At 39.1% G+C, this 23,469-nt stretch overlaps 1 protein-coding gene and 1 pseudogene across 1 annotated transcript; one reads left to right on the top strand and one right to left on the bottom strand.

Moving 5' to 3' along the window:
* Positions 218-18,338, top strand: LOC110012017 (annotated as a pseudogene).
* On the bottom strand, positions 21,344-22,277 carry LOC105162638 (polyubiquitin). The gene has a single exon (XM_011080719.2). It carries the CDS (start codon positions 22,133-22,135, stop codon positions 21,380-21,382), a length of 756 nt encoding a protein of 251 aa, XP_011079021.1. The 5' UTR covers positions 22,136-22,277; the 3' UTR covers positions 21,344-21,379.

The following is a 23,469-nucleotide window of genomic DNA, read 5'->3' on the forward strand; positions in this document are numbered from 1 at the left end:
GCCGAGCTATCCCACATTTCATGATCTGCAGTTTTACATTTTTATGCTAGAATTAGCTCTCTCTCTAAAAATTAGCACTCTCACTCTCTCTTTCTCTCTCTCGATGGAGTCCCACTGGTTATCGGATCGTATTCTTCATTTCTACAACACTTTTCGAGCCAACATTTTGAGCCAACGACATAGAAATCAAGCAGAAAAAAAGAAACAAAAAAAAGAGATGCAGATCTTCGTTAAAATCCTTTTACTGGAAAAACAATCACGCTCCAGGTCGAGAGCAGCGACACCATCAACAATGTCAAGGCCAAGTTCAGGTCCCAGTTTGCCCTTCCCTTTTTGTTTTCTGTATTTTTGTTCTAATTTTGGGTAGTGATTGTTATTTGTTTTGGTTTTGTGTTTTGGGTTTGGGTTTTTACCTATTGTATCTCTGTGGAGTCTGTTGTGCTTGGCGGGAGATTTAGGAGTTTCGGGTTATTCCATTTTTGTGGATTGTGGTTACGATCTACGCAGTGGATGGACCTAGGATTTGGAATTCTTATGTTTATTATTTTGTTTTTCTTGATCACATTCCTGCCCGTTGGGATGTTGATGGGGATGTTGCAAGGAAATAATAAACAAAACATGGCTTTGCATAAAGGTCGCACTAGAGATCGCAGGTCGAAGAAGAAAAAAGGCATCAACAAGGTCGCCGAGTAAGATCGCAATATCACATGTGGCCCATTGTGGCTTGATGACGTCTCAAATTGGGCCCCATAGACCCGAGTCCGACCCGTATTATCCATCGGACAGGTGTCCAAGGGAGAAATAGCTGAGTCATTGCATGGACATGCCTGAAGTTGACACCTATCCCCTAGGAGGGTCCCATCTTCACACGCCTATAAATACCCTAAGTCCATCCTGAGAGAAGGTACACTGTTCACCTACACTTATATTTTAGATCGCTGAGTATTCCCTTCGATCTCAACACCTGACTTAGGCATCGGAGCGTCGTTGTCAGGACGATCCCGACTAGCCTTGTGTTTTATTTCCAGATAACAGGTCCAACTCGGTGACGTGGGTGGTCGTGGTCGTTGATCAAGGTCAAACGTGATCGAGGCGAATCAGTTTGGCGCCGTCTGTGGGAACGATTTTGGAGATAAAACATAAAACCCAAAACATGGATAGATCGGAAGGTGGCAGGTGAGCCATCGAGGAGACCCTGAGAGGGGGGAATGAAAGAATAGTCCAATTGACACAAGAAGAACTGCAACGAATGTTGGAAGAAGCTAGTAGGAATGCCATTTTGGCATATGAAAAAAGAACACAACCCGCTGAAAATGAAAATGCCCAACGGAGAATGATACGGGAAAAGGAGACCGAACGAATTTCTGAAGGGATGAGCAGAAGAGCTCCTGAGAGGGGACGCATGGTGGCCCCTTCTGAAGTAGGGTCGAGTTCGCTAGGTGGATGGCGGAAACGAGAACCTGCGATCTCGAGAGCGGATGTTGATAGCGTCGGCAGACAGATTCATCTGCTGGGAAAACAGATTGATGAGTTGAAACGAAAAGGAGAACTGGTAACTCAGAACAAACACTCACTATTCTGTAATAGAATTCTGAGGAAAATTGTAAGTACGACCTTTAAAATGCCAGACTTACCAAAATATGACGGTTTAAAGGACCCACAAGAACATGTGTCCGCATTCGATTTGGTGATGAATCTTTACGGTCAATCGGACCCTATTAAAGCAAAACTGTTTGTAACTACCTTAATGGGGAAGGCATAAGAGTGGTTCATGAGCTTGCCACCGGGTAGTATTGAGTCTCATGAACAGCTGGTACAGAAGTTCATCTTCCATTTTGCGAGTAAAAGAAAGCAGAAGAGGTCGGCGACCTATCTATTTACCATCAGACAAAAAGAGAATGAGACCTTGAAAAACTTTATGGGCAGATTCAATAATGAAACTCTGGAGGTCCAAGACTTAAGGATTGATATGATGGTAAGTATCCTCATCCATGGGTGGAAAAAGGGCCATTCGCTTCAGCTCTAGCAAGAGACTCGCCAACCAATGTTGAACAATTGATGTGCTTAGCTCAAAAATATATTAATGAGGAAGAAATGAATGCGATGAAAGACGGGGAGTGGTTAGGTGCTGGAAGGACCCGCGACCGTGAGCCTGGAAAAGATGCGAAGCAAAATACTGATCGCGTTCGCGACCTTACCATTCGACCAAAATACCACCGATACACGCCGCTGAACACCACAAGGACCAAAGCACTGCTGACCGTAGAGAAGTCAGACATGTTGAAATGGCCATGCCATACTAGATTTACACCTGCTAAGAAATTTTCGGGCAAGTACTGTAAATTTCATCGTGAACGTGGGCATGACACAGAGGAGTGTTATCAACTAAAAGATGAGATTGAAAGGCTAATAAGATAAGGTATTTTAAAGAGCTAGTAATGAAATGTCGGGCGGAGGAAACTGTTGCTCGCAGAAGTCAGTCCAGAAGCCCCGATCGAAGACAAGATAAAGGAAAAGGAGTGGTGAAAGAAGTTAATTTAGGAGGAAATGCGCCTGTAAAAGGCATCATTTATACCATTGCAGGAGGACCCCAAGGGGGAGATTCGAGAAGGTCAAGAAAGCGGCAGAATAGAAATGTTCAACATGATCAGTTGATCGCGAGTATTGAACCAGATGAGGAGATCACATTCGGGGACAAAGATGTAGCAGGAGGACTTAGGTCGCAAAATGATCCCATGGTGATCAAACTCGACATAGCCAATTTTACTGTCCCGAAAGTTCTGATTGATAATGGAAGTTCAGCAGATATCATCCTTTCGGATGTTCTTGTTAAAATGGGGTTAGAAAATACGATGTTAGAACCAGTAAGGACCCCACTAGTTGGATTTGGTGGTACTGAGATTGTCCCATTAGGAACCTTTGATTTACCCGTATCTATGGGAGAGGACCCTCGAAGGAAAACGTTGATGATCAAATTCTTAGTTGTAGACACACCCTTTGCATATCATGTAATCCTTGGAAAACCTGGGCTGAATGCATTCCGAGCTATAGTGTCTACATACCATCTGAAAGTAAAATTTCCAACCAGAGCAGTCTACATACCATCTGAAAGTAAAATTTCCAACCAGAGCAGGAATAGGTGAGGTGATTTGCGATCCCGAGGAGGCGCGTAAATGTTATAATTTATCCCTGAAAAAGGGTGAAAGCGCGGATAAAAGGAGGAAATTAGATGTGATCGAAGGGGGAAGCCAAATATCTGACGAGAAGATCGAAAGAATTCGGCCAGCTGAAACTCATAAGGTTGTAGAGGTGATCCAAGGAGATCCCTCTAAAACTACCAGGATAGGGTCGCACTTGGGTGAACAACTGGAAACCATGATGATATCATTACTAAGGAAAAATGCTGGCATCTTTGCATGGAGCTCGTCGGATTTTATAGGTGTGGCACCGGAAGTAATTGTTCACAGATTAAATGTAGACCCCACCATGCGACCTGTGCAGCAGAAGAAAAGAAATTTCAGCGTGGAAAAAAATCAGGTGATCAGAGAAGAGGTGGATAGACTGCTAAACGCTGGGTACATTATGGAAGTTCAATATACAAATTGGCTGTCCAATGTCGTGGTGGTCCCCAAGCCAGGAGGGAAATGGAGAGTTTGTATCGACTTCACGGACTTGAATAAGGCATGTCCAAAAGATCCGTATCCACTTTCTCGAATTGATGCATTAGTAGATTCAACCGCCGGATATGAGTTATTTTCCATGATGGATGCCTATCAAGGCTACCATCAGATTTTCATGATAGAAGAAGACCAGGATAAAACTTCATTTGTAACAGAAAGGGGAATATATTGTTATAAGGTGATGCCCTTTGGGCTGAAAAACGCAGGTGCCACATATCAGCGTTTAGTGAACCGGATGTTCGAGGATCAGATCGGGAAAACTATGGAGGTTTATGTTGACGATATGCTGGTGAAGAGTTCGAGGTCGCATGATCACATAGCTTACCTTGAACAAACTTTTGCGACCCTCAGGAAATTCAGAATGAAGCTGAACCCGATGAAATGCACCTTTGGAGTGGCTGGGGGAAAATTTCTAGGTTATCTGGTCAGCGAACGTGGAATCGAGATGAATCCAGAAAAGATAGAATCAATATTGAAGCTGAAGTCGCCAACCAACATTAAAGAAGTCCAAAAACTTACTGGTAAGCTCGCTTCTCTCAATCGCTTTATCTCAAAATCATAAGATAGGAATCTGCCTTTCTTTAAAGTGTTGAGAAAAACCAAGAATTTTGAGTGGACGGAGGAATGTGAGCAAGCGTTTCAAAATTTAAAAACATACTTGCGCTCACCACCGTTACTGGCAAATCCGAAAGGGAATGAGGTGTTATACATATACTTGGCGGTCTCAGAAAATGCAATTAGTTTAGCTTTGGTTAGAGAAGAAGGGGGAGTGCAAAGTCCAATATATTACGTAAGCAGAATGTTACATGGAGCGGAGAAAAGGTATGCGCAGATTGAGAAGCTGGCACTTGCGCTTATTGTAACGGCCCGCAAACTGCGACCTTACTTCCAGGGACACCGCATTATTGTCCTAACCAATCATCCGCTCTGTAATGTGTTGGCACGACCTGAAGCCTCGGGTAGGCTTGTGAAGTGGGCAGTAGAACTGGGGGAATTTGACATCGAATACCAAGCTCGTACGGCGTTGAAAGGACAGGTATTAGCAGACTTTATGGTCGAGTTCGTGGGCGAGCCTGAAACCGAGCCTAGGTTGGGCAAATGGATGTTGCATGTAGATGGATCCTCTAATGCGGGAAACGGAGGAATTGGAATATTAATACAAGGCCCAGAAATATAGAGATCGAGGTCGCTACACGACTATCTTTTCCGGTCACTAATAATGAGGCTGAATATGAAGCTCTCATCATGGGTTTAGAGTTATCACTGGAAGCGGGCGCGAAAGATCTATAGGTCTTCACCGATTCACAACTTGTTGCGTTGCAAATAGAGGGGACTTATGAGACCAAAGAAGGGCGCATGATACTCTATCATACCAAAGCAAAATCCATAATGTCCAAATTTAACAAGTGTCAGGTGCATCAAATCCCAAGACATGAGAATGACAGAGCCGATTCATTGTCGAAGTTCGGAACTACTCTATCAGGAATTAAAGATCGCAAGATCACAGTGATGATCAAAGAAACATCCGCGATTGCTGAAGTTGTTGATGTTAATACGGCAAGCAAGAAGCCGTCGTGGAAGGATGAAATTATCCGATACTTGAAAGAGGGGATTTTACCAGCTGATTCCATTGCTGCAAGGAGATTGAAAATGAGGGCACATCGTTTCACGTTGGTTAACGAGCAACTATACAAAAGAAGTGTAGAGGAGCCATTGCTAAAATGCCTTGATTTAGAGAGAGCTGAATATGTGATGAGGGAAATCCATGAGGGAAGTTGTGGAAATCATTCTGGGGGAAGGTCAGTGGCCCAAAAGGTTATCAGACAAGGGTATTTTTGGCCAACCCTGGTGAAAGATACGAAAGAGTTGGTCAAGAGATGTGAAGCATGTCAAAGATTTGCAGCGCAAATCCATACACCTGCGACCCAGATGGAACCGCTTAAGGTCGCTTGTCCCTTCGATCAATGGGGAATAGATATTTTAGGACCCTTCCCGACTGCACGATCTCAGAAGAAATTTATTATAGTAGCCGTTGAGTATTTTTCCAAATGGATAGAAGTAGAGGCTGTGGCTAAAGTAACGGAGGGAAACATGATCGAGTTCATATGGAAGAACATCATATGTCGGTTTGGGGTTCCTAGAATCTTGATCTCAGACAATGGCACTTAATTCCAAGGAAAGAAGATCACAAGTTGGTGCAAAGAGTTGAAGATTCAGCAACACTTCACCGCAGTAGGGCATCCGCAGTCGAATGGCCAAGTCGAGGTCGCTAACAGGACCATCCTTCAGCATTTGAAAACAAGATTAAGTTCCAAAGGATCATGGTTGGATGAATTACCTGGAATTTTGTGGGCATACCAAACCACACCTAGGTCCTCAACAGGTGAAACTCTTTTTTGCCTTGTATTTGGTACTGCTTGGACTTGGAAGTGATCGAAGAGAAAAATCGCGTATGGCAAGATACTACATCATAAGAGCTTAATGATGAAAAGTTACAACAAGAGATTGAGGCCCAGACAATTTCAAGTTGGAGACCTCGTGCTGAAGAAAGTGGAGGTATCAAAGCATGTAGGAAAGTTTGACCCAGGATGGGAAGGACCCTATAAAGTTACGGAGATCAAACGAAGAGGCACTTATCGCTTGCAGGATCTGGAAGGTCGAGACTTACCGCGACCATGGAATGCTCAAAATTTGAAGAAATTTTATGCGTAATTATGGACCTGTGAAAGGTCATCGTTTTTTATACCTAAGAAAGGTCGAGCTCGAGGTTGATGAGAGCTCATGTATATTGTATCTGAAAAAGATCATTGGCACATAATATCACCATGTTCCTTTTCTGCTACCTATTTCAATTCAATTTAGCGTTTGCTTATATTTAATTGTGGAATCTGAGAAAGATCACAAGATCTGAAAAAGATCATTCGATTTGAGAAAGATCGTAGAATCTGCAAAAGATCACAAGATCTGAAAAAGATCGTTCGATCTGAGAAAGATCGTAGAATTTGCAAAAGATCACAAGATCTGAAAAAGATCATTCGATCTGAAAAAGATCGCAGAATCTGCAAAAGATCACAAGATCTGAAAAAGATCATTCGATCTGAGAAAGATCGTAGAATCTGCAAAAGATCATAAGATCCGATCATTCGATCTAGAGGGGATCGTAAGACCAGTAAGCTTCACAATTTTTGAGTTCATACGGTCGTGTATATTTTAAAATTTTCACAACTTCATTGATATTTCATTGTCGTCTAACGCAAATATTCAAGGGCAACCATTCACACAGTCTTTGAATAATTCAGAAAGTTGTTATACACTGAATTGTCAAAAGTTAATAAACACAACAAAAATTCCAAGTCATTAGTGTATAGTCAAAACATAATTGTTTCTCTAACTTTGTACCTATACAAAAATTCTCTAAGTATTTGCAGAGATGCAGGTCATGAGGTCACAAGGTCGAGCTCATTCATCCAAAGCCTCCACCTCATCCATCAAGCTCGCAAACTCGGTACCTTCGATTTGAGGAGATGGCTCTTCAGGGTAGGGCTGAAAGTTCTCATCCACAAAAGGGTTAAGCTTGTTCTGATCGAACCCTTCAGCAAATGCCTTCAAATTATTAGCTTGAGCCTTGCATTTGTTAAAACCCTGTGTCATGTAGATGCTCGCCTTGATCTCGACTGCAATATCAAACACTGGGTTCTTCAAGAAATCTCGAGCTCCTTCCAACCTAGAACTGCGAACTCGATCAGCAAACTCGGCAGAGTTCAAGAAATCTTCACGTCCTTCAATGCGACCTTGGACAAGACCAGCCTCTTGCCCAGCAGAAAAGCCCGACATCTGACCTTCCTCGCGTGCCCTAGCGACCTCAGCACCATGGGCTTCAGCGACCTCTTTCATCTGAGCGACCTCTGCCTCAAGACGAGCCTTTGCCTCTTCAAGGCGCTGACGTTCCTCCGCCCATTCTTTCTCTTTCGCCCGGCAATCATTCCGAATCTCTCGATATTTCTCCTGGGCTTCCAAGCGGCGCTTGCGTTGAACAGTGCATTTTAAGGACAACGATCGCATGAAAGCGCTAGCCTGCAATGACGAGACAGTGTTAAGAGGAAATCAGAGTGGATGCAGAGGTCAAAACATTTACCTGTGCCAAGGCGTGGGCACCATGATGCTCCAGCCGAGGATAAGGATAGGACAGGAGTGTAGCTTGGTCGCGGGGCAGACTAGTGTGCTTGTAAATCTCGTAAGATTTCTGCCCAACTTCACTGTTCAAGATGGTGCTATGATCCGAGACCTTCCAGTGAGGTGCCAGCCGAGCCCCAGTCAGTTCAGCAGATTTTTGAGAATCAGTGCGGTGAGCGGCAAAAGCAGATAACTCCCATTCTTCGACCTCCTTTAAAGATTTCAAATTTTCATCCTCCGCGGCTCGAGCGGCTGCGAGCTCCTCCTCAGATCGCCTGTGAATATGTGGTCCCCCAGGCTTGGATTTAGAGGGCGACCTATGCTTGCGCTTCCGGGGGTGACTGGGACCTACAGCTCCTCCCTCGACCAACGAGCCAACCATCTCGATGCTAGGGGAAGCACCTCGAGCTGGGGGAAGGTCGTGAGCCTGGACTTCCTCACTGCCGATGTCAACTGGAGTCTCAGGTCTTCGCAAATCGGCCGTAGGAGTAGCCGAGGTGTCCGAATCAGGTCGCTGAGGAGTTGTGCGACCTGGAGCTTGGCCTTGGGGAGTAGGTTGGACTTCACCGGTAGCTCGTTCCTGGCGAGCTTGAGCACACTTAGTCAAACGACCCAACATGACTTTGCTCTCTGCAAAATAACGACCTCAAAAAGTTAGCAAATAAAAAGACAAAAGGGAATCAGGAGAGAAGATAGAGAATCACCTAGTGACCCTGTGATGGGTACAAAGCACGAGATAGGCGCGCAAGACAGAAAACCTCTTTGGTCAGCAACTTTTTTGGGAAAAAAGGGTTAGAAGTGAGACTATTAATCAAATCCCCATCTAAACCCTCTCCTTCAGTAAATGGTTCGGGCTTTTCTACAGACCACTTGAGAGTAAAAGGCCACTGTTGACCAGGGGGAGGTCGAACAAAGATGAAGCGATCCTTCCACGGACCAGTATTAGATTTAAGGGGCTCTAGATACCTACATTGTCTACGAAAAGTGAGGTAGAAGAAACCTCTATTGGCCGACCTAGTAGAGGTAGTGAAAGAATAAATCGACCAAAAATTATCAAAGCTGGGGTCGAGATCGAAAGCTCGCATTATTATGACAAAAAGTACAATGTGACTAATGGAGTTGGGAGACAGTTGCATGGGATTTAACCTTAATCCCTTGAGTATGCGAGCTACAGGGGGAGCTAGAGGTAATCGCAAACCGGCCTCGAAATGGCCGATGGACAGAGTACAAAAACCTACAGGAGGGGTATGCATGCGATCAAATGACCTGTGGATCAAGACCTCAAAATCGTGTGGAATGAAGTATTTTTCCTTTATTTGGGAAATGGATTGCTTCACCTTACTGACAATACCAATCCAAGGATTGTTATCTAAAGATTGTTGGTATCTAACATACCTAGGGGTCTCGTCATCAGATGGGTTATTAGAGGGGTTCGATCTAGACTGCGACCTAGATCTAGACCTAGATCTACCTATAGAGGGACCCTCGAGTTTATGCAAAGGAGAAGTCGCAGAAATAGAAAAGGAAAAGCTCGAGTTAATGGAAGACATGGTACCTTGTCGAGGTCGAGGAGGCAGGTCGCTGGGATTCTGGCAACGATCTCGAGGATGAAGCAATGGAGCAGGCGAATTTTAAAGGAGGGGGGTATATATAGACCACTATGTGGAAAGGCGCACCCAGCTGAAACCGGGGGATGGATGACAGGTGGCACCTCAAAGATCGTAATGTCAGTCGGATGAACAACACGTGGCAGTTCATTAAATGCAACGCTTCAGCTTATTGCAGCACGGCCCTTCGATTTGTGATCTCGAGCGGTAGCACGCGTGTAAAGTTCCAACCCTTGACCATCAAAATTGCATCAAACATGCGACCCTGCAAGGATTTCCTTTCGACCTAAATTGAACAAAATATACTTCTTTCCAATATGATAAATTACATTTGAAAGAAGTGGGGGAATTCTGATGGGGATGTCGCAAGGAAATAATAAACGAAACATGGCTTTGCATAAATGTCGCACTGGAGATCACAGGTCGAAGAAGAAAAAGGGCATCAACAAGGTCGCCGAGTAAGATCGCAAGATCACATGTGACCCATTGTGGCTTGATGACGTCTCAAATCGGGCACCATAGACCCGAGTCCGACCCGTATTATCCATCGGACAGGTGTCCAAGGGAGAAATAGCTGAGTCATTGCATGGACATGCCTGAAGTTGACACCTGTCCCCTAGGAGGGTCCCATCTTCAGACGCCTATAAATACCCTAAGTCCATCCTGAGAGAAGGTACACTGTTCACCTACACTTATATTTTAGATCGCTGAATATTCCCTTCGATCTCAACACCTGACTTAGGCATCGGAGCGTCATCGTCGGGACGATCCCGACTAGCCTTGTGTTTTATTTCCAGATAACAGGTCCAACTCGGTGACGTGGGTGGTCGTGGTCGTTGATCAAGGTAAAACGTGATCGAGGCGGATCAGATGTTGTTAATGATATTTGGTGTATAAGCAGCAAGCTTGAATTTCTGTTGTTTAGTTATAAGCTGAAGGTCATTGAACGAAAATTTTCATTGATTTGGGATTATTAACTTGCCTGAAAAGTTAAAATCTCTGATTGATTTAATCGGTAAGTCTTTTATATAAATTTCAGTAGTTAATCAGGATTTTGGGTTGTTGGTGGGGCGTGGAAGGGCTTGAAAGTTTGGGGGAGGAGTCTTCATGTAACTTGCAAATAACATATTAAGAGTCTCTAGTATTGCTTGCTCTCACTTTTCTTTCTGTCTTTTTCTTGTTGGGGGATGGATGGATGGGTGGGGTTGAGTTGAGTTGCATATTTGAAACAATTACTCATGAAAATTGAACTTGTAGTGGGAAATAATGAAGCTTTCATGATTTATGTATATATATGCACATATATTATATATGTATTTGGTTGGGAACAATTCCGAGTTCTTTATATTGGTTGAACTTCAACTCTATGTAATATGGTCATTTCATTCGCCAACTTTGTCCTAGTGACACAAGAGGAATACAGCCTTTTTATTAGTTAGAAGGTGCTTTATGATTTAACTTATTCAAGTTTGAAATATAAAAATAGAATTTTGATATTAACTTGAATATTTTATCACTACTTTTGAAGTTTATTTACCGTGATAAGTACTTAGGTTTTGAGTGTGCAGACATGCTTTGAGAAGTCATAAGCTTCATGTTTGTGGTTGGGATTCCTTGCAGTTGGATGCTCTTTTGCAAAGTGCATTGGCTCATGAATAGAGCCAGCTGATACCATTGACAAAATTAAGGAACGGGTTGAGGAGAAAGAAGGAATTCCTCCAGTGCAGCAAAGGTTTGTGATATGTCTTCTAAGATATTTGCATTCTTGTTGGGATATGTATGGCCCAATGACCGCAGCCCACGAGACAAGCCCACTGTCTAAACCCGCTTGGCAAGACCCACCTCGTCCGACCCGGTCCACACCCGGTACTTGACCCGCTACTCCACTTAAGTAATAACCTAACCCTAAGTTTTTACCTCTCATCAGTTTTTTCCCTTTTCTTTACTGCGCCGCTGATTTCTCTCTCCCTCCCCCAAATCTCCTTCTCCAATAACCGAGATCCTCCTTCCCTTCTTCTCACCGGAGAAGGAGGTGGCTTTCCTAAGCCAATATGATGGCTTATGGAAAGCCACCAAGCCTTCCCTTTCATGTCGGCCTCGGTGACCTCTATAAATGGGGATTTCCGCTTCGGCCGAAAGAAAATAAGATACACACTTCCCACATATCTCCAAAAGCTTTCTAAAGTTCTTTGTGACCGAGCATTAGTTCTTAGTGAACTAAGCCCTCAGACTCTGTGATCCTGTTTCTCGGTGTTCTTTGGTGAAAGGGTTAAGGTGGAGTAGCCGCGGGTGTGACAGTGGGCGTACAAGTCTTTGTGACCGAGCTTTGTGCCATCTCTCGTAGATCTGGTTCTTTCTGAGCCACTTCATTATCTAAATATAATTTGTTTATATTCGTTTTGATTCTTTTATTTTGGCCTGTAATTTTAAGGAGTTGTGTACTCCATCCTTTGTCTTTGTAATAGTTCCGTTAGGCTATTTGGTAAAGTATCACTGAGGGGTTTATCCACCCTACAGTGGTATCAGAGCCATACCTCTGAGATTCGGCTCCTGGTGGTGGTAACTTTCTAACCCCTCTCCTTTGATTATAACTGTTGATATATCCTGCTGTTTTCTACTGTTAATATTCATATATTTATTACTGTTACTATACCGCGGTTTAAGCCCCCTAATATCCCTCCTGGCCGGACCCTTGAGGTCGTCGGGTATCTGGACGGGACTTAGGCTGGTGAGCCCCGGTTTCGCGTTATATTGATCTTTGTGATATCTCGAATCCTTGTGATTTTTTTTTTCTCTGTCTGTGTGACATCATATAAACTGGTGATTTTAACCTTTTTCTGAAATATTCTTGATCTACTGAAACATTGATCTGTGTGATCTCTTAAACTGCCTCTTTAACCTGTTGAGAACTTGCTATTGGATTACCTTTTAACTGGTGTGATCTCAGACACTACCTTCTATTGATATTTTTTTTTGTTATATTACTGGTATATCTTGCTACGTTGCATAACTGTGAAAATTCTTTGTCATCCGTGATATTTTGGTCTGTTGTGACGTCTCTGTGACTTATCTGTTAAACCTTTTTATATATAAAACATTTTTCTAAAACTTACTTAAAAATCGTTTTTCTTAAATTTTCTTTAAATTAAATGGCCGGTTATAACCTACCACCTTTTGATGGAAAAACTGATTTTTCAATTTGGCAACAAAAAATGAAGGGAATTTTGATACAACAAAGAGTTTTTAAGGCCATTGATGGAAACTATTTAGAAAACGTTTCGGAAGAAAAGATTCAAGAAAATGATGAATTTGCTTACTCCTCGATTATTTTGAATTTATCGGACACGGTTTTACGAAAGGTTGGCAAACAAAATTCTTCCAAAGATTTATAGGATAAACTTGAGGAGCTTTATATTGAGACTTCATTGCCGAGTAAACTGTTTTTATTGGAAAAATTTTTTAAGTATAAACTTGACTTGTCAAAAAACATTGATGAAAACTTGGATGATTTTACTAATTGACTTGTCAAAAAACATTGATGAAAACTTGGATGATTTTACTAAGCTTATACAAGACATTAAGCTCACCAGTGATAAAAATATTGATGAATATTCTCCTATTGTTTTACTGAATGCTATTCCTGAATCGTACTCTGATGTCAAATCTGCTATTAAGTATGGTAGAGATTCTGTTAATCTTGAAACTATTGTGAACGGACTTAAGAGTAAGGAGATGGACCTTAGGGCTAATAAACCTAGTCAAAACCAACATGAAGTGAATTCGGTTAGGGGAAGACCTAAGTTTAGAAACTCTAGATATAATAATAGAAGCAAAAGTAGAAGTAAGAGTAGAAACGGATATCGGAATAAATCTAGACCCAGAGAGAACTTTAATAATGATGACAAAACTAGAGAAAGGCATTGTTATAACTGTGGTATAAAAGGACACTACATTAAGGACTGTAGAAAACCTAGAAAAGATAATCGAGATAGATATGAGGAAAAAGAGAAGATTAATAATGTGTCTGATGAGAATAATGGCGAAGTTTTTGTTATGTGCGAAGCAAACTCTGTGAATTCTTTTGACATGCATGAATGGCTGATTGATTCTGGCTGCACATTTCATATGAGTCCTTTCAAAGATATTTTTACTAATCTGCGTTATGAGCATGCTGGTTTTGTTTCTATGGCAAATGAGAAAAGATGTGAAATTGAAGGTCTTGGTGACGTTTCTATGTGTTTTAAAGATGGCTATAAAATGACTTTGAAAAATGTTAGATATGTTCCTGATTTAAGCCATAATCTCATTTCTTGTGCCGCTTTAGAGGAAGATGGTCTTGAGGGTAGATGGGGAAAAGGCCTCATGAAAATCATGAAGGGATCATTAGTTGTTTTTAAAGCTGAACGCAAGCGTAATCTTTATATATGCACTGTTTCTTATGACTATCTTGCTGCATCTGTTTCTGAAAATGATTCCACTACTTTATGGCATAAGAGACTTGGTCATATTAGTCAAAAAGGTCTTGATTTTTTGAAAAAGGATGGTATTTTGAATGCGAACATTGAAAAACTGGATTTCTGTGATGATTGTATACTTGGTAAACATCATAAAGTGCATTTCCCTGCTTCACCCTCCCCAAATCCCTCCATGTCTACTTGCATCCTTGATTATGTGCATGCTGATGTTTGGGGACCTTCGAATGTGCCTACTCATGGTGGAAATCGATATTTTTTATCTATCATTGATAATTTTTCTAGAAAAGTTTTCGTCTTCTTAATGAAGCACAAATCTGAGGTGTTTGAAAAGTTTGAAAAATGGAGAGTTTTTGTTGAAAATCAAACTGGAAAACGATTGAAATCTCTTCGTACTGATAATGGTTTGGAATTTTGTAATCAAAATTTTTCTGAAATGTATGATAAACATGGCATAAGAAGGCATAAAACCAACCCCTATACCCCCCAACAAAATGGTATTGCTGAAAGAATGAATCGCACTTTACTTGATAAAGTTAGATGCTTGCTTGTGAGTTCTGGTTTACCAAAAACGTTTTGGGGTGAAGCTATTCTTACAGCTGCTCACTTGATAAATATGTCTCCTTCTGTGCCATTACTTGGTAAGACTCCTGAACATATTTGGACCGGTAAAATTCCTGACCTATCTGCATTACGTGTTTTTGGATGTTCTGCTTTTGTGCATCAAACTGTTGATAAGTTAGAACCTAGGGCCATAAAATGTGTTTTTATTGGTTATCCTATGGGTGTTAAGGGGTATCGCCTTTGGGTACGTAGTCAACCCGGATTTAAGGTTCTAATAAGTAGAGACGTAACATTCAATGAAAACGAAATGCCTTAGAGAAAAACACAAACTTAGAAAAAGAGCAAACCTTTAATAAGGTGGAGAACAATCTAGGGGATAACCAACAGGAGGGAGAATTAGAGAACACATTAGAAACTGAACCTGATAGTGAGACCGAAAATGTAGAAAATCTTGAACCAAACCCATTAGAAAACTACCAACTTGCTATAGTGAGACCGAAAATGTAGAAAATCTTGAACCAAACCCATTAGAAAACTACCAACTTGCTAGGGATAGAATTAGAAGACAAATTAGGGCGCCAACAAGACTTAGAGATTTCGAGACCGCCTTAAATATTGAGATGACTGAACCTACTAGCATAGATGAGGCTATGAAATCCAAACAATGGCTTAGTGCCATGAATGAAGAAATGAAGTCACTAGAAGAAAACAAAACTTGGGTTTTAGTTCCCAAACCAAAAAATGCCTCCATAGTTGATTGTAAGTGGATTTATAAAATCAAGCAAGAAAACCCTATCAAATACAAAGCTAGGTTACTTTACGCAAAAAGAGGGCATAGATTATAATGAAATTTTTTCTCCTGTCGTGAAATATACAACTGTGCGTATTATTCTTGCTCTCACTGCACACTACAATTGGGAACTCAAGCAAATGGATGTTAAAACTGCTTTCCTACATGGTGATTTGGATGAGAATATTTATATGTGCCAACCTGCTGGTTTTATTGATAAATCCAAACCTGATTTTGTATGTTTGCTGAAAAAATCGCTATATGGCTTAAAACAATCACCTAGACAGTGGAATAAGAAATTTGACTCATTCATGCATTCCTTGAAATTCAATAGGAGTCATTATGATCACTGCCTCTACTTTAAGCATGTGCATGATTCACCCATTTTTCTTGTTCTTTATGTTGACGACATGCTTATTGCTAGCCCAAATTCTCATCTCATTAGTGATTTACAAAAACAGCTTTGTAATGTTTTTGAAATGAAAGACCTCGAAAATGCAAAGCAAATTCTTGGCATGAACATCTCTAGAAATAGAGAAAAATCTTCTATTCTCTTAAACCAAAAGTCTTACATCTCTTCTGTTTTAAAAAAGTTTTCCATGGAAAATGCAAAACCTACTTCGGTACCTCTAGCTGCATATTTTCAACTTTCAAAAGAACAATCTCCCAAAACAGATTCTAAAAAAGCCAAGATGGATAAAATTCCTTATTCAAATGTAATTGGTTCCATCATGTATCTCATGGTATGCACTCGACCTGATATTGCATATGCAATTAGCTGTCTTAGTAGATACATGTTAAACCCTGGTACACCTCATTGGGAAGCTCTGAAGCATTTGCTTAGATATTTACGTGGTACCATTGATATTGGCATTACCTTTTCTAGAAATTCTGATTATACACAACTTGTTGGATTTGTGGACTCAAATTATGCAAATGATCGTGATAGTCGTAAGTCCACTACTTCTTATGTGTTTACTTTATGCGGTGCATGCATTAGTTGGAAATCACAACTACAACACATAGTTGCCTTATCAACCACTGAAGCAGAATACATTGCTACAACCGAAGCCTTCAAAGAAGCCATTTGGCTTGATGGTCTTATCAGAGAAATCGGTTTTTCAAAAGAAAAATTAGTTGTCTTTTCGGACAGTCAGTCCTCTATACAACTTTGTAAAAACTCCGTTTTTCATGATCGCACAAAACATATTGACGTGAGATTTCATTTTATCCGTGACATTGTGGGAAAGGATGTTATAAAATTAGAAAAGATCAAGACTGAAGAGAATCCCGCTGATATGGGGACCAAAAGCCTACCGGTAGATAAGTTCAATTTATGTTTAAAAATTCTTAGATTAAATCCTGACTAATCCTGCTCTCTTCTAGCTGTTTGTCGTTTTGCAGGTTCACGCAGGAGGGTCCCCGGGCTGTGATGAAAAATTTCCAGATTACAAGCTCCGGGCAATGTTTCCTTTTTTTGGGTTCATTGGTCCAAGGTGGAGCATGTTGGGATATGTATGGCCCAATGACCGCAGCCCACGAGATAAGCCCACTGTCTAAACCCGCTTGGCAAGACCCACCTCGTCCGACCCGGTCCACACCCGGTACTTGACCCGCTACTCCACTTAAGTAATAACCTAACCCTAGGTTTTTACCTCTCATCAGTTTTTTCCCTTTTCTTTACTGCGCCGCTGATTTCTCTCTCCCTCCCCCATATCTCCTTCTCCAATAACCGAGATCCTCCTTCCCTTCTTCTCACCGGAGAAGGAGGTGGCTTTCCTAAGCCAATATGATGGCTTATGGAAAGCCACCAAGCCTTCCCTTTCATGTCGGCCTCGGTGACCTCTATAAATGGGGATTTCCGCTTCGACCGAAAGAAAATAAGATACACACTTCCCACATATCTCCAAAAGCTTTCTAAAGTTCTTTGTGATCGAGCATTAGTTCTTAGTGAACTAAGCCCTCAGACTCTGTGATCCTGTTTCTCGGTGTTCTTCGGTGAAAGGGTTAAGGTGGAGTAGCCGCGGGTGTGACAGTGGGCGTACAAGTCTTTGTGACCGAGCTTTGTGCCATCTCTCGTAGATCTGGTTCTTTCTGAGCCACTTCATTATCTAAATATAATTTGTTTATATTCGTTTTGATTCTTTTATTTTGGCCTGTAATTTTAAGGAGTTGTGTACTCCATCCTTTGTCTTTGTAATAGTTCCGTTAGGCTATTTGGTAAAGTATCACTGAGGGGTTTATCCACCCTACAATACTATATTACCTAATATTTGGAATTCCTCTTTACTTCCTGTGTTGCATGCGCTGCTGGATTCTATTGATTTAATTCTTAACTGGAAACTGGCAATGGCTAAAATCTCTTATTGATCTTTTGTAGTTGGTGTCGCCGGTGCCCTTCATTGTCTTTTACCCATATGTCAAGTTTGATCTACTGATTTCCAGACACTCCCTGTGTTCCAACTCATTTTTCCATTTTACTTGAGAATTCTGTCTCCCCAAAAATTTACAACCTTCGGAATCCTGGGTGAATTGATTGGTTCCTCTTCCTCTCATCTCCTCCTGACCTCTACTTCTATCTCCGAGTGTCGTGATAGAAAACCCAAACAAAAAGAGAGACATGTCTGGTTCTTGCCTTTTTTAAACATGTTATGATGGTTGCATATTCCTGTTTCAAACTTGTGAATGCGAAGAAATATTGTAATGTCATGATATTCTTCAGTTTGTAAACTTTGTAGAAATACATAGTCGATATTAGTTTCATTTGTGCAACAACATTGAGACTTGCACATTGTAGGCTCATTTATGCTGGCAAGCAGCTCGCAGACGACAAAACTGCCAAAGTCTACACCATTGAGGGTGGCTCTGTTCTTCATCTGGTCCTTGCTTTGAGGGGTGGTAGTCTATCGACTTCTGCTTAGGAAATCCGCAATAAACTGAGTTAAATTTCATGTACTCATGGGATATGAGTGAATTCTGCTAAAAAAGCAGTTTGAGTTTATCTGGAGTTCCTACTCCATTCCCTATGTATTTCTTGCTTTTCTTCTTTTTCCTTGGCTGTAAACATAGAACTTTTTCAAGAATCACAGCAGCAATCATGTCTGTTTTTGTATATTAGTAAAGCATCACCTTTTTTACTGGCTCTGTTTGCATGTATGTCCTTCATCGTTAAGTTGAGAAGCAGACGAAGGCTCTCGGACGGGAGTATTGGATGATTCTTCTTCTTCAGTCACAAACCGGAGCGGAATTGGGGGAAGAGAGGAAAGGGAAATGACGAACGGGGGACAACTCACTCTGTAATTTCTCAATTAAAAGAGTGCAAAAAGGTAATAGAACTAGTAAATGATCGATTTAATCCATGCGGGTAAACAGAATTGTAAGGATATATTGGCATTCTTATCGGGAAAAGTAAACACCAAGTACTTTATCCCAATTGGGACAATCCCAATAAGAATTCAAAGTTAATCCGAAAGAAGAGTTACGGATGCAACCGCGTAAACACGGCCTTAAGGTATATATTTAATTTATCAACTAAATCATAAGAATTCATTTAATCGAACCCCTTTTATCTTTCTAACACTCGTTCTTAAATAACATCCCTAAATTGAATTATCACGATAATATGATTTTCTTTCTAATAACCATAATATTTGTCACATATAATTTTCTAATATTTCTTAAATATAATTTTTGAATATTTCTGTAAATTTTCTATAATTTCTCTCTATTATATAATTTAATTAAACACCAATATATATAATTATATATTTTGTTAATAGGCCTGATGGAATTAAGTAGATTAACTATGGTAATAATTAAATTTAACAAATGTAATAATTTAATTAACCAACTATATTATTTTTAAGTAAAATGAGATATTTAATTTAACACCAATTTAAATGATTAAACTCATAATTTTTTTTGATTAAATAGTACATCGATTAATATATATAAATTATATTTAATAAATAGATTAATCAAATAATATAATTATATAAATTAAAATAAAAACTTTTAGATATGTGTGTTTGTAGTTGTGTGTGTGTGAATTGTGTGTTAAGTTTGTAATATATATATATATATATATATATATATATATATATATGTTTATGAAAGAAGGCGGTGGAGAGTGGCATCACATGCCACTGTCCACCCCATATCTTTATTTCTTTTTATACCTATATATAATTTTATTATTATTTTGATTTTTTTTTTTAAAATACTCATGACGTCCTTTTTAATTTTTTAATTAATATAATATGCTCTCAAATACTTTAATAAATTTTAATTTACTTCATTTAAATTTTATTATATTCCAATTTCAACCTATAACTTATTTGTAATTAAATTTAATTTTCTCAATAATGACCAATTATTCTCTTAGTTATGTATAAAAATATATGGATATCACGCCCTAAGCCCACCAACCAGCATCGGCCCCAACCAATAGATTAGGGACTATAAACAATACAATGCATTTAAATTATTTTTTCTAATTTTAATTTCTTTCGATTATTATCTTCAATTATAAGTTTAATACAATAAAATATAGAAACAAAAAAGGCAACCAAAAAAATATATTATTTAAATTAACTAAAATTACGGATGGAATTTAGGACGACAATCCATCCTAAATAAGAAAAGAAAACATGTTCCAAACACTGTCCCAACAATCACTTCAAAAATAATACGATTGATTTAAAAGTTTCGTCGTCCCAAATTGTGAGTAGGACCATTCCAAACTGTTATTTCAATTTTCAATCCTTTGGACAATTTTGAATGGCTTTGTTAGGTTGTCCCAATTCTGTCTCAAATTTTGTGACGGTTGGAAAAATTTACCCCAAAACCATCGGATATAATTTGGGACAAGGTTTCTTGAGATGGATATTGTTTCGTCTCAAAGTTGTCCCAGATTTCATTACAACAATGAAATAGGACAATTGGGCATCCCAAAATCCATCCTAATAGGGCTCCTTTTTTTTTTTGGAAAAAATATTATTTTAGTCCGCTAAGTATCCCTAATTTAAATTTTAATTCGATAACTATGTGCATTTTGTTTAGATTCAGTAACTTACGAAATTGCTTACTTTTAGTCCTCTGGCAGGTTTTCGAACAATTTTACCCCTATGCAACTTTTGAAAGACAATTTTAGTTCATATGCACTCATAGGGGTAAAATTATCCGAAAATCTGACAGAGGACTAAGATTAAGCAATTTTGTAAGTTACTGGACCTAAAAAAAAAGGGACATAGTTATCGGACTAAAATTAAAATTAGGCATACTTAGCAGACTAAAATAATATTTTTTTCTTTGTTTTTCTTAGTGATATATATATATATATATTAATTTATTACTCTACTTTTAATTTAAGATTTTCACTTATTAAAAATTCTTTTTTACTTAGAAAATAATTCGATGATGATTTTAATGTGAAAAATACTAAAATATATTTAAAAGAAGATTATTATTGAAGGCACGAGGGACAATTTTGTCCAACTAAGAAAGTAGGTGTTATAATTTTTTAGTTTATGATGGTAAATATTATATCAAATAGTTCAGAGGACAAAGTGTATTTAGCCCTTGGAAAAAATGCAATTTTCATTGTGTAATTGAAGGAGTAATAATATTGGTCGTGTTGGAATTAAATTTAGCAAATTTGTCATGCAATTAAAAAGAAATTGCAATTTTAGAACAAATCCACTTAATTTTGTTGGGATTTTTAATTTAATTGGAACATGTGCAAGTGTTATGCAATTTTTAGACTAAATTTGTCGGTGTTGTCCAAAATTGAGAATTTAGAAAACAAAAACACCAGATTAAATTGTGGATATCAATTCATGCAAGATCAAAAATATCATCGTCTAAAGTTAGAGGACTAAAATTGTAATTTTTCCAACTCAAATTACATGTATTCTCACTTAATTATATAGGTAATAATTAAAGTGTCTTGTTATAATTCATACATCCCAAATTTATTTTTTCTTTTTTAAAATATTTATTAAAATAATACTATATTCTGTAAAAAAATAAAAGTTAGGTATAGAAAACTCTCTTCCCATCCACAGCCAAGAATCCGAGGAACTACTTAATTGATCAGTAGCCACCTCGGCTGACAGTCCCCTTAAAAACATACAAGAAATCCCCATTCTCAACGCCATGCCAACGAAGGCTACAATCATCTCTCATGATCCTCTGTTTGTGAATGAATATATACTCATCCGCCGGCAACATTCTCCTCTCCAGCAATAGCTGCCTCAGCTCATCGACCCTACTCGTATCATTCATCTCCACCGGTATCCTCGCCGCGTTCATCAAGCTTGACGATGTCTGTACCACCACGCTGACCCTCCTCGATGGTGGGTCAGCCATCACCCGGCTCATCGCCTTCAGGAACACGACGATCTCCGAGCTTTCTTGAACCCCGTACTCACTCAAACTGCGAAAATCGTCCTCCATTTCGGCTGCGTTGATGCATAATGTCATTCTCCGTATAGGAGTCCCGTCCACGATGTGGATTTTCTCCTTCAGGCTCCTGACGGTGTCGGTGTTATCCACGTCTATTTGGAATTTTCTGGAGGAAAATTTGACTGTGATTTTCATTTTGGTGGAGGGGGACACGGGTGGTGGAGTGTGGTTGGTCGATAGGTGCATTTTTGTGCCGTCGGAGATGAGGGGATAGTCGTCTAAATCGAGGCCGTCAATGAGTTCCCAGTCGCAGACTGTGAGGGTCTGTGAGTCCACAGGGATGCCGAGGAAGTGTTGTATCTTGTTCTTGATTTCCAGGATGGGTTCTTGGGTGGCCACGTCCATGGAGAATTCACAGCCTTTCATCACAATGGTGATCTTCATGGTGGTGATTCTTGATTTATTTATTTATTTTTTGAGTTGTTGTTTTGAGATGGATCAATCTGGTATTTAAGATGTGGAATCATGAGGAATAAATGAGAGTGACCAGCTGTTTTGGTCATATTCATTTGCAGTTGGGAGCATGAGTTCATGCAATAATATGGGGAAGGTTTATCCTTTAATTTCTTTGAGAGTTTTGTGATGGTCATGTTTAACATCATATTTTTGTCATGTCTTGATTTAGGTTTAACATTCTCAAACTATATACGATATTTAATAGGTAATATTTGTATAGTGTAAAAAATTACGTTCTCATCTCATAACTTACGTCCATCAATTTTGATCCCATTCAAAATAATTCCCACATATTCTTGCAAGTTGCATTATCCCTCAAAAGAGAAAATTATAACTTCACTATAAAAAAAGCGGAATATGGCACGGATAAGACAACCATTTCGAAACTCGTTCCATATTGGAATGGATTTTGGAATACATCAAGAACGGAACTTGGTAAATGTGTCATGATCCCCATTTTTAATGGATTATAATTTTGAAAAGGCCAAACCGTTTCAACATGTATTACAGCAAACCAGTTAGAAAATCCATTGCAAAGACCGTTCCAACATAATAATGGTAAATGATTGGAACTCTATTTGAAACATATTATTAGAATTAGGGACGGTCTTGCAACGACCATTCATATGTGTGTGATAATGTATGTTCAAAAGATTTCAGTTAATAAATATATTCTAAAATGAGGTACAATTTGAAAAGGTTTGAGTACGCACATAAGCAATTATGAGAAAAAACAGTTTCAAATTATGAGTTTTACTTAAGATGGAATGTGTTTCAAATACCGTCCTAAAATCCAATACAAGTTGGAATGATTTTGTTGTTTTATTAATATTATATTACTAAAACCTTTTAAAATAAAATACAATGGCTATAATTCTACAGTAAAAAAAGTCATTCCTAAATCCGTCTCAACAACAATTTAAAAAATATAAAATAATGGCTACTTTTTAACGGCTAGCTATGTGTTCCAATAGTTATTCCAAAGATCGTCCCAAATTTTCTATATACATGTATTCATCTCTTTTCATTTAACCTCACTATCTTGTTTCATTCTTCTTATCTTCTCTCTATTTCTTGAATCTCTCTCCAATATTTTTGATCTCTCACTATCCTATTAATATTTTTATACTCTTTTTCATCAATCTCTCTCGAATTTTCATTGTATTTTTTTGATAAGGTAACTACTTTAACCTATATTTGTCAATTAATTATATTTGTTTTGAATTTTTCAACTAAACTTAATAGTATAATAATGTATATAT

The sequence above is a fragment of the Sesamum indicum genome, linkage group LG5 (genome assembly GCF_000512975.1).
Source record: "Sesamum indicum cultivar Zhongzhi No. 13 linkage group LG5, S_indicum_v1.0, whole genome shotgun sequence".
NCBI lineage: Eukaryota > Viridiplantae > Streptophyta > Magnoliopsida > Lamiales > Pedaliaceae > Sesamum > Sesamum indicum.